This window comes from Tiliqua scincoides, chromosome 6 (assembly GCF_035046505.1).
Source record: "Tiliqua scincoides isolate rTilSci1 chromosome 6, rTilSci1.hap2, whole genome shotgun sequence".
Classification (NCBI taxonomy): Eukaryota; Metazoa; Chordata; class Lepidosauria; order Squamata; family Scincidae; genus Tiliqua; species Tiliqua scincoides.
In genome coordinates this window covers 26,646,806-26,659,340 of record NC_089826.1, presented here as the reverse complement: position 1 = coordinate 26,659,340, position 12,535 = coordinate 26,646,806, and the positions used below count along the sequence as shown (strand labels likewise).

Sequence of the window (12,535 nt, the reverse complement as noted above, 5' to 3'; positions counted from 1 at the left end):
ACTTGAATGGCATGTGTGCCTGCTGTAAAAGTGAATGTAAAACAGTTATATGCCTATTTGGATTTAGTGTTTACTGGTACTGTTTTAAAATGTTTGTTCAGTATCCATGACAGGCCTATGAACTAATGCACTGCTACAAAAGAAAACAAAGTTCATGGAAAGTCATTTATGCCACAATGATAAAGTTTTAATAATATCTTGTATTAAAGAATTACTGTACCGTAGCCCCTACTGTAAGCAACCTTCTTAATCAACTTTGCAACTACTGGCAGCCTTCTGAAATTAATTTATGGTTTTGCAAGAGCAAATTGCCCATTTTGCTTACACTTTCTGGTAACCTATTGTCTTGATTGACTGGTAAGGTGGGTCTGATGGTTAGTGAAGCATTCATTCGTGCAATCTGTATTATGAAGCTGTGACCTGAAACTGAAAAGAAGCATATAACAACTAAAGCTCACTTTATTCAGGGCTGAAAGATTGTTTTTTTCAGGCATCTTTCCAGCCAGTTTTTATTTTACCTGTTGCTGCATGTGTCACTCTTACTCTTCATCCCCCAGAGAAATAAGGAATTTACATGTGAATGGTCCATGTTTCCATTTACGCAAATCAACAACCCATTCAACCCAAGATTAGGTGGCACCCTAGTCTTAAGTATTTGCATAGAAGTCACTCCTGCTGATTTTGATGGAACTTGCTGCTAAATAAATTTAAACATAAATTAAATTTAAACATTTAAAATAAATCTAGCCCTGCTACATAAGGCCAATATAGTCCAACATCCTGATTCCCACAGTGGGCAACTACCTGCCTCCAGGAAGACCACAAGCAGGAGAGAGAGGCTGCTTCCACCATTGCTTTTCTGTGACTGGTATTAAGAACATAAGAAAAGCCTAACTGTATCAGGTTAAAAGCCCATCTAGCCCAGACTCTTGTATCTCACAGTGGGCGACCAGATGCCCCAGGGAGCACGCAAGACAACAAGAGACCTGCATCCTGGTGCCCTCCCCTGCATCTGGCATTCTGAGGCAGCGTACTTCTAAAATCAGGAGACTGCACATACCCATCATGGCTTGTAAACTGTGATGGACTTTTCCTCCAGAAATTTGTCCAATCCCCTTTTAAAGGCATCCAGGCCAGATGCCATCACCACATCCTGACGTAAGGAGTTCCACAGACTAATCACACATTGGGTAAAGAAATATTTTCTTTTGTCTGTCCTTACTCTCTCAACACTCAATTTTAGTGGATTCAGCAGCTTGCTGTACCTGAACCTGGAGGGTAGCACATAGCCATCATGACTAGCAACCACTGGTAGATCTGTCCTCTTTGATTTTGTCCAATCTCCTTTTAAAGCCGTCTAAGGTAGTGGCCACTATCTTATCTTGTGGCAATGAATTCTGCAAATAAGTGCTGTGTGAATACCAAGCTAAACAAACGCATCGGTAAAGCAGCTACCACGTTTTCCAGACTCGCAAAGAGAGTCTGGTCCAACAAGAAGCTGACAGAACATACCAAGATCCAGGTCTACAGAGCTTGCGTCCTGAGTACACTTCTGTACTGCAGCGAGTCATGGACTCTTTGCTCACAACAGGAGAGGAAACTGAACGCTTTCCACATGCGCTGCCTCCGACACATCCTCGGCATCACCTGGCAGGACAAAGTTCCAAACAACACAGTCCTGGAACGTGCTGGAATCCCTAGCATGTATGCACTGCTGAAATAGAGATGCCTGCGTTGGCTCGGTCGTGTCGTGAGAATGGATGATGGCTGGATCCCAAAGGATCTCCTCTATGGAGAACTCGTGCAAGGAAAGCGCCCTACAGGTAGACCACAGCTGCGATACAAGGACATCTGCAAGAGGGATCTGAAGGCCTTAGGAGTGGACCTCAACAAGTGGGAAACCCTGGCCTCTGAGCGGCCTGCTTGGAGGCAGGCTGTGCAGCATGGCCTTTCCCAGTTTGAAGAGACATTTGGCCAACAGTCTGAGGCAAAGAGGCAAAGAAGGAAGGCCCATAGCCAGGGAGACAGACCAGGGACAGACTGCACTTGCTCCCGTTGTGGAAGGGATTGTCACTCCCGAATTGGCCTTTTCAGCCACACTAGACGCTGTTCCAGAACCACCTTTCAGAGCGCGATACCATAGTCTTTCGAGACTGAAGGTTGCCAATAACGAATATATGTGCTGAATGAAGTATTCACATGTACTTATACTGTGTGAAGAAGCATGTGCAGTATGTGCCCCATGAAGAAATACCTCCCTTTGTCCAAGCTAAATTTATTATACCTCAATCCTACCTAAATCACTATGTAGTGATGCAGCAGTGCTGGTGTGGCTAGCACTGTATCTTGCAGGGGATTTTTGGCTGCTGGAGGTCTCCTTGGGGTAAAGGAACATTTGTTCCCTTGCCCTGGGTTAAGCCCCAGCAGCTGCTGTGGGTCAGCTCAGATCTGCAACAGTGATGCTGCTGGTGCAAATCTAGGTTGATCCATGAAGGTGGATCAGTCCTGGCACAGGGGTGAGGATTCGGTGTGCACCACCACTGCCAAATCCATTCCCCACTTCAGCCTGATGCCCACCTGCTTACCTGCTCTGGTGGGTCTTTGACTGGCATGCTGGATGTCGCTCTAGCCTCCACACCAGCAGGCCCGCACTGCTTGCTGGTAGAGGCTACTTTACAACTGCTTTAAAGCAGCCTCCACCGGCACAATGCTAGTTTCGCTGCTGAGGAAGGGGGGTAGTATTGGGCCATTAGTTTCATCTGCAGTCTTTAACAGGGGTCATCCATCTGTTCTTGTTTGCAGCCTTAGAGCTAACTTAGTCCTTGCTAGATTTGAATCTTTTATCCTTTGTTCCTCTTGCAGTTTGCTTTTAAAAACAACTATTCCAGACTGACTGCAGCAACTTTTCTCCAATACTTTACTTACAAAAATGTTATTGGAATATTGTGCTACAGTATTTTTAAGGAAATCAAGCAGTATGCCACTATAGTTACAAAATGACACCGGGATTTTATTTCCATGCATGCATAGCCACCTACACATGACGGAATTGAAATGTGGCTCAATACAGCCCTGTATTGAGGGATTTTTTTTTTCCATTTGAGCACCAAGTTACACATTACCCCAAATGCATAGCATTGCCTGACTATTTGTTCTTTAATAATGATGATGATGGTGGTGTGGTGGTTGGGGGGCTGCAAGCAAGAGCCAAACTGTGGCAAGGGGGGCTTGAAGATTTTGTGCTGTCCCATGGTTCCATTTCCCATTTCATCTCCTTGCACACGATTTTGAATGTGTGCATTTCTTAGTCGGCCAGATTGCACAGTAGAAAGGTGGGATAAGACTATTTTAAATAAATAAATAAATACTTCCTTAACAATATATTCCAGGACTATGAAGCATTTCAAGGAGGAACGTTGAAAATGTTATTGCTTCATTGCAATTTAATTATCTAATTTTAGAAAACACCTTCAGTGTATAAGAATTTGTCAATAATAATCTAATCTGATAATGATTAGAAGGTAGCAGTGAAATATTTTCTGTAGCAAAGGTATATTGATGAAAGACTTGCATAATAGCATTTTGCTCCCTGAAATGTCGTAGTGTTATAGGCTGTGAAAAAGGTCACTGATAAATGTAAGAACATGCAGTTACAGTTCATATGCAAGGCTACTGTGTTACCCAGCTATATCAAGCAATGAATTTTTTTGTAAAGAAAGATGGGCTTTTGCTTATGAATAAGGATTTTTAATTGCCTCATTTTGAACTTTCAAAGGAACATGCTTGAAAGTTGTTTTATTTAAAGCAAGAAAAATACCTAGTTTTAAGTTTTTGAGCTTTAATAACCAGTGCCATTAATGGAGAAAGTTCTGACTATTTATTGTAACCCAGCTCCATTTTAATTTGTGTGCACATGAAGATAGAACATTACAGAAAAATCGTGATGTTTACATTATTCCACAAGAAATATAGTAGAGGAAATGAGCTGAATATAGAATTTAACTATAGTAGATCTCAAATACTTGACCCAAATGACAAATTCTTTGTATTTCTCAGTAAAGTTATGCATTGTTCAGACACAGCAAAATCTCACCACAATCAGTTACAGCACCCTGATGATATTGCTTGAACTAAAACTGTGCCCTAGTACAAATACAAAGCAATAGACTCTGTTCTGAATGCTGGACCAGACCTGAAATTCTTATGCCTGAGTTTCTGTGCTGGGCATTTGAGTTATTTGTACTAGAAGATAATGTCTGCATTGGAAAGGTTCTGTCTTGACTTTTATTAATTCACATTCGGAAAAATGAGTGGACAGATCACCTAATCCCAATGGGACTTTATTTGGGGTCATGTAAAAATAACCAGGCAGCTCTGACCTTGTGTTTAGTACAGCAGATGGATGCAGAACTGATCTGTACGTTATGTATATGAGCAAAACATAATGTGCATGTGGAACCACTGTGGTATCTGGTATCACAGAGGTACTGTATGTGCAAGAAATAACTGAGATTGCTCATAGCTCTCTAATCAGAAAACCTGCACCTGTCATTGTGTAATTTGTGAAGCATACCTTAATACATATAATACTCCTTCTTCCGCACACTCCAGTACATTTCTCATTTGATTTCTTCAAACCATAAAAAATTTTGTTTCATTAATAGAGTCACTGGAGGTGAACTATTTGAGGACATTGTTGCAAGAGAATATTACAGTGAAGCAGATGCCAGGTAAGTGCTGAATTTCAAGGCTTTTAATCAGCATTAGTTTCTACCTTTTTTGCTAATGAGTCACATAATTTAATGTGATATTTGTCACCAGAATACAATGATGATTGTTCAGTTGATACAGCTCCACCATAAATTTCTTTTGTGAACTGTACAATGAATATTTTTAAAATACAAATATATGCAAAATGGTTACTCTGTTATTTGGACTTAAAGAGTTTTTTCCCTTGCCTAGTGCATCTGTTGCAAAAAAAAAAAATAAAAAAAATTGCACTTTCCTGCATTTAAAATACTTTGTTTTGATGTTCAGAAAATGCAGTTCTTTCCACTTCACTCTTGTCTAACACTTTCATGGCTGTTTGCAGTGCCTTATTTATTGCATTCATATATAATATATGCATATAGACTCATACCCGCATAATTTTCGATGCTTAAAAAAATGATTTCATGTTCTTTTTAAGAGTTTGAATCCTTTCTGAGAAAACAAACAAATAAAACCACTTCAGTTTGGCAGCAATATGATCTTGGGGCCATAACATGTGTAAACAATTCACTATGTGAACTCATCTGATTATGTGGAAAGTTTCCAAGGCAGCACCACAAAATCCTGGTGGAAAAAAGAGGCAATTTTCCAGTGGATTGCAGAAAAGGGTGGAGGTAACATCTGGACCAAACCTTAGCATCAGTGGCTTATGCCACTGCAAGCACAAAAACCACTGATGGATCCCAATCCTCTACCTAGTCTTCCTCACCCCAGTACTAAATGTTCACTACTACCACTTCTCACAAGCTCTCAAGAAAAGTGGGCAAACAGATTTCTGGATTTTGACTCCTAGTTGCACCATATATAAACTATATGAAGTTGCTTTATAGTGTTTGAGTCAGACCATTGTCCCATCTAGTTCAATATTATCTACACTGGTTGGCAAAAACTCCCCAGGGTTTCAGACATGTCATTCTCAACCTTATATGGAAATCCAAAGTTGAATTTAGGACCTGGAGCATCTTCAGTTTCCCCCCCACAAAATTCTTGCTGCCACTTTCTACATCCCTTACACTTTCCCAGTGATCACAAGGTGATTTGTAAGTTCTCACTGTGTTTAACAAGCAGCCTGCCAGGGGTTGTTGCTGTTTGGGGGGTAGCGGGTAGGTGTTATATATACTCTGGTCTAAAAAATCTTTCTGTTCAACACCATGAAATCTTGGGCATTCTCCCAAGTACTTACAGATGGTGAACAGACGTCATGTGGCTTTGTCCTTGGCTGCAAATATGCTAAGAGCATCAAAAAAGCATTTGGTTTTATGGGTCCATAGCCTATGGTGAAATTTTTAAATCTGGAGGTGTAAATTGAGGAACTATGTTCTGTTTCTGGTTTTGTATATGCCCCCAATTCAAGGTGACTTGATTTCCACTTGAGTGTGATTCATGCTCAGGTGTAGGATTAGGCAAATGTTTTTAAATAATGAGCTTCAAAAATACAATAAAGTTTTTGGACTTCTTTTTCTTACATGCCTCCTAAACATGCATCTGTTACAGATTAAATTTTACAACTCCTCAATGATTTGAACAGATTTTTCAAATTATTTTTTTCCCCTACAATAGCCTGTTTGGAATTCAGTAGTAACTTTTTGTGCCTTTTGTGTTCTTGTTGTGTTTGTACTTCTTCCTTTCTGTTCCTCTTGTACAAATGTTGGCTTCATATATATATATATGTGTGTGTGTGTATATAGTCTTAGTTACAGTGAGGTTAATATGAGCTGAATAGAGAATGTGCATAAAAATTTCTCATGTTCACTGGACATCATAGAGAACATGCACATATCAAGAGGATTAACAAGAAATTGTGTAAATTGTACAGTTAGTATGTACAGCTTCTAAATCAAGTTGGGCAATGTATTGCTCATGTTGTCCTATGAATGTGTGTAAGCTTCAAATGGAGGATATACATACTGACCTTGTTGATGGTGGGACGTTCTACAAATTTTCTAGCATTATTTGTAGACTTTGTGCTTGGACCATGCAATGTTCAGAATTCTGTGTCAGTGGCTATTCATTTATGCACAGTGTTCAATGAAAGAGTATAGTCATCAGGTTTTATGCACACTCTCCATCCAACTCATATTCAAGGGAGTTTTCAGTACCAATTGTTCTGGGGGTGGGGTGGGATAATGTCTATCAATTTATGGGTCACCAGACTGACTCTGCAGTCTTTCAACCATCAACATTTTCACCTCCATCCCACGCACAATTACATATTGCTAACGAGAAACAGGACAGGCCATAGGATCTTGGGCTGTGCACAAATGGATGGTTTGCTAAATTACAGTATCGTACATTTCAGAATTAACCTGGAACAAACAGCTTTAATTTGCTCACTGTTTAGTTTGTACAATAAGTCTCTAGACCAGGGGTGTCCAAACATTTTGGCAGGAGGGCCACATCATCTCTCTGACACTGTGTTGGGGGCCGGGGGAAAAAAGAATTAATTTACATAAATGAATATATTAGAGATGGAACTTAATGAATGAAGGTCTTGCAGTAGCTCAAGGCCTCTAAAAGGCCTTGCACAAAGCAAGGCTGGCCTTTCCATCGCTTCCACTGCTGCATCACAAATGTGAAACAGCAAGTAGTGGAGGTAGCCCTCATCCCACAGCTCAGGTGAGAGGTTGAACAGTCACCCTCACACTGAGAGCAGTTGCATTGGGCAGCACAGGCTCCAGCAAGTCACCGGAGGGCCAGAGGCTCATTGGATACTGGGGGCTCCCTGAGGGCTGGATTGGGAGTCCCCAAGGGCTGCAAGTGGCCCCTGGGCCGGGGTTTGGGCACCCCTGCTCTAGACCGACAGACATTAGAACAGAAATCAAACCAGGTTCAAGCTATGTACTTTACTTCACTCACTGAGGTTATGTGCAATGGCATAGCTACGGGGGTGGCATTGCAGTAAGTACTGCAGGCACCGGAACACACAATAATAGAGGCCCCACCTACTTGCTGTTGGAGCCATTCTGAGCAGTGATAACAACACACACCTGCATGTTGCCATTTCAGCTTGGAATGGCTCCGACATCGAGTGGGCCACTTCCATGGCCCGTTGTGTTGGCACGTTGTGTTGCCTGCAGAACTTACGGTGCAGCTCCCCCCCCCCGCATAGCTGCAGCACTGGTTACATGCAACATCTTTTTATACAGAACCTATTATTTATCTTGGCTCTGGAATGCCTATGCATCAGCACTTTTACAATTCCGTACTTTTACAAGTTAAATTTAGAATTTTAATATATTTAGAAATCATCTTTGAATTTCTATCCTGCCTATTAGGAAAATGCCACACAAATTATTTAATCTAACCCTGCCACTTGTTATATGTTAAATGTCATTTATTTTTGATAGACCTTAAAAAAAAAACTTTATGTATTTTGCACTGCTGTGTTCCAGTTGTGTATAATTAAAACGTGTCCAAAAATGTGATTTGATTATTTTTTTTCTTATAATTTAAGTTCTTTTAGTTTGATTTTTGCATTGAATGTGATTATGTGCCTTTAAAATGTTTTTCCCTTCCATTCTGCCCTTGTATCTTTACAGTCATTGTATACAGCAGATTCTAGAAAGTGTTAATCATTGTCACCTAAATGGCATAGTTCACAGAGACCTGAAGGTCAGTATCTGGTGCCCATAGGTTGGCTAAGAAGTTCTTTGTTTTTTTTTTGTTTTTTTTCCTGGCTTGAGGTCAAAGGGTGGGTTGGCTGAGAAGCTCCCTTGGCTATACCTTCGCACCCTCAACATGACAAATGAGTAATGCATGATGCTGCTTTCTGGTTTGCAAGTGTTGTAGGTCTGACATGCATCACGACAAAAGACAAAATAGGTGTTGTAAAATGGCGACCTTCCGGGTTTTCTGCCACGTAGCCCAAGTGGCGTGGTATGATGCAATAGATACCTCCATACATTTTGGAAGGAGGCTGTATTCATCAGGCAGTGTGTACCTGCGGTTTAACTTGGACTGTGATGTATGTCAGCCTGCAGGTTTAAAACACCACTTCTGTTCAGAGACAATGGGTTGTAGTTGCAGAACAACTAGTCATGCACTGCTCTGCTAGAGTAGGATCAACCCTCAGGCAAATGCAAGCAAATAATTGTTCGGCTAAACGCAACCATGACAAATGAATAATTTATCTGGATTGCATTATTACTTAAAGTAATTTTACCTTCAGGATTGGTGGTGTGAAAGAGCCTTTCCTGTAAATGAAGAGGAGAAGGAAGAAACCACTCTCGATATCTAACACAAGCTTGCAATTAGCTTTCTTAGATATTATGGCCTTTCACAGATTAAAACAATGTATCAAACGATATGTGCCCAAGAACAGTATGTTAAAATGGGTCCAAATCAATCCTTCCCCTCTCATAGTAACATTACACAGATTAAAGTGAACTAAATGAGGACCTGTGTAGAGGCACATCTATAGTGTCTGAGGCAGTAGCTACTCTAGCTGAGGAATGTGTGTCCGTTTTGGAAGATTGTATTTCACAATCTCATTTGTTTGCTAGTTTTGCACTTTAACCCAGTCTCACTGAGGGTATACAGACAGTGAGTGTACAGCTTGGAACTAACACACGCCCCCTGGTGTTTGCATGCAGTCATTGCATTCAACAGATCCTGGAGGCTGTGCTACACTGTCATCAGACGAACGTAGTCCATCGAGACTTGAAGGTGAGTAATGCTGTTGGGGAAGATAACACTACACAGTCTCAAAGCACTCTTTAGCTGCATTCATGCATGTAGAGGTAAAGAGACACCCATTTGTTAATCTGCAGGTCATTTGAACAGTGTTACAGTTTCCAGATAGAGAACCATGCAAGTGACCCCCCCCCCCCCATATTAAACCTTTCTAAATCAGTGCAGTCATTGGGCAGAAGACATGTGACAGAGGCAGTGTAACCTTGCTCTGGAACCTCCCAGCCCGGTTTCTTGTATCTGTTTTGAGTAAGCCATACTCATCCGACAGAGTAAGGTGAAGGACTATTGATGGGCTAGTCCAGCCATTTTCAACCACTGTGCCGTGGCACACTGGTGTGCCGCAGATGGTCTGCAGGTATGCTGCAGGAGTTTGGAGAAAGATCATTTGTTAGTAGGGCCACTGGGGAATGCAAGCCCCTGCTGTCAGTGTGGTGTGCCTTGTCAATGGTCAAAAGAACTAATGATGTGCCTTGTCAGTGTGCCCTGAGATGAAAAAGGTTGAAAATCACTGGGCTAGTCCACTGACTACAGTGCAGTGCTTGTGTTCCCTTCTTGCCTATTCCACTCCCTATACATGTTGATTCAGTTGTGCCAAAGAGGGCAGCGGGTCACCTTACAGGTTGTTAAGATCCTTGGATTATATCTGTGACTCCACTGTAATATTTTCATTTTTGATCAGACAATTTCCAGGCCTAAGACAAAAGCAAGAGCTGATCAATGTTTAAATCTTATTTTTTTATTTTTAAAAAACAGTTCTTTCTTAGGCTATAGATATCTACCCACTTAGGTGGCCATTTCATGCATGTGACAATATGGGATATAGTCCACAAAAGCTTATGCCACCATAAATGTGTTTGTTTGGTGCCATGAGACATTCAGCTACTTTTCATTCAAAAGAATGATTTAGGTGCATGCTTACATCTCTCCAATTGAAATCAGTGTTATTTGTTATGTACACTGTTGTCTTAATTAAACCTGCACGGTATCTAAGAACTGCTAAAAGATCTTTGTTAACCTTTCAAATTAAGCAATCCCAATCAATACAGATTTTTTTACAGTGTCCTTCAAACGGAGCACAGAAGTTCTTGCTGTTTTTCTCTCATTTTTCCACTGCCAGGATGACATGGCGTCCTGAATGATTCATATACCATTCGGCCTTGTGCTGCACTTGTCTCAATCTGTCAGTATCATTGACAAAACTGAAAAAGGAGCTATTTTTTCAAGTATTTGTGCATTCTGTCTGTGCTATTACATAATACGTATTCCCTCATCACCTCAGAGTTGAGTGGGGATGCTTTGGCTGCAGAGTCAACAAGAGTACAACATTCAGCATGCTTTAAGAAGAGATGTGGTGTTCTATTAATTTATTTCTCTTATTTATATTTTGCTTTTCCACACATGAATTGAAGCACAAAGTGCATCACGGATAACTTCATAATGAGCTAATGCAGAGGAGTAACTGCCAGCTCGATCCTAACCTGTGCTGGAACAGACAAGCCAGCTGGCCTGCCCCATATCCAGTGTGGTGCTGGGGCTGGCTGCAGTGCAAGTCGGAGTAATGAACTCAGCCTACCCCATGTCATGCCGCAGCCAGCTCTATGGGGCATTGGACTTGTGCCAGCAAAATTGCTGATGCAAATCTGAGCAGCCCGTGTTGACCCAGCTGGGGATGTGGGTTGGGATCTGGCCTAAGTGCCAGAGTCTGGTCCCACACCCTTGCCCGGGCTGTCCCACCTACCATTCTGGCCACTTTCCTCACTCTGAAATGCCCATGTTATGCGTCCTGATGCACTCTCGAAACCCCCTCACTGGCTCCTTACCATGTGGCCTTAGGCAAGTCATTCCAACCCATCCACAATATGGGGATTAAATACTCACCTTACAGCACTGTTGTAAGAATTACATCAAGATGATACATGTGAAGCATTTTACCCACTCAAAATAACTATACAAATAGTAATACTCTTGAAAACAATGAACATAAGTAGGATGTGACAATCTCCTCTGTGGTTGTTGTTAATGAGACTTGGTCATGACTAACTTTTGCTTGAAGTAGCGTCATCTCTGGTACAGGTGGATGGAACTCACAAATGACCTGACATTTCAGCTGTAAAATCAAAATTTGCATTTGAAAACTCTTGCCTGCTTTTTCTTTTTCTTCTTTAGTGTATATCTTCCATATACAATTTTTATTATACAATTTTTATATCCATACACAATATGGTTATGGATACACAATATGAACAGTGCCCATTTAGGTACACTGCATAAGCAAGAGAGGAGCTAAATTTTACTCTCCACCCTACATGCATGACTGCAGCTAATGTGCAATTCGTGATCCAGTCACTGACTTGTTCCTTTCCTGGATGGTATCTCAAGACTGTGCTGTTAAATCTCCCGTAACCTCCTCAAGTTGTCCACATTTGCCCCACCTCTTCAGAATTCATGCATGACAAAAACACGTTAACATTTCTTGCCCTGAAATGGCTGATGCATGTTGTGTTAAGGGCACAGTCCAGTTGCCCTAAGGTCCATTGAGCTTGCTATTCAACTGTGTGGTGGCTTTGTAACAGAGCCCATTTACTTCCTTATGACTGTGCTATTTGCTTTACAGTTCTTTGGGTCCAATGATATTTGCTTACAGATATTAAGTACTTCTAATGGAGTAGGAAAAAAGACCAATATGTTGTTCTTTTTCACATTCACATACTGTGAAATAGGCTAGGTATTTACCTAAGTGGATAAGTGTGTGATCTGACAGACTATGCTATGCTGGATTGGCTTGTTGAAGGTCACAGATAGATAGGATCATCAAGCTTTAAATAGTTTATCTACACAATGCTTTCAAGGAAATATTTATCAACTTCTCTCTCTGCCTGGGGAAAAAAATCTATTTGACTATAGAAGAGCAACTTCTAGGCAAATATGGTGGCATTTGTTATATGTGAACAGTTCACAGAACAAATGATGGGCTATGCGTTTATACTTAACATAAAGTGCCAGCTATTTAGGATGTTTTTCAATGGTTGGAGTTTCATCTGAATATATCAGCCATGCTGACATTAAGGAAGAA

At 41.0% G+C, this 12,535-nt stretch overlaps 1 protein-coding gene across 4 annotated transcripts in view; it reads left to right on the top strand.

The window, feature by feature from the left end:
• CAMK2D (calcium/calmodulin dependent protein kinase II delta) overlaps positions 1-12,535 on the top strand; it is a 169,465-nt gene that overhangs the window by 90,583 nt on the left and 66,347 nt on the right. For all 4 annotated transcript variants that reach the window (XM_066631889.1, XM_066631891.1, XM_066631893.1 and 1 more), the window contains exons 5-6: positions 4,665-4,730; positions 8,310-8,382. In XM_066631889.1, coding sequence (XP_066487986.1) covers positions 4,665-4,730; positions 8,310-8,382 — 139 coding nt within the window. The remainder of the gene's footprint in view (positions 1-4,664; positions 4,731-8,309; positions 8,383-12,535) is intronic.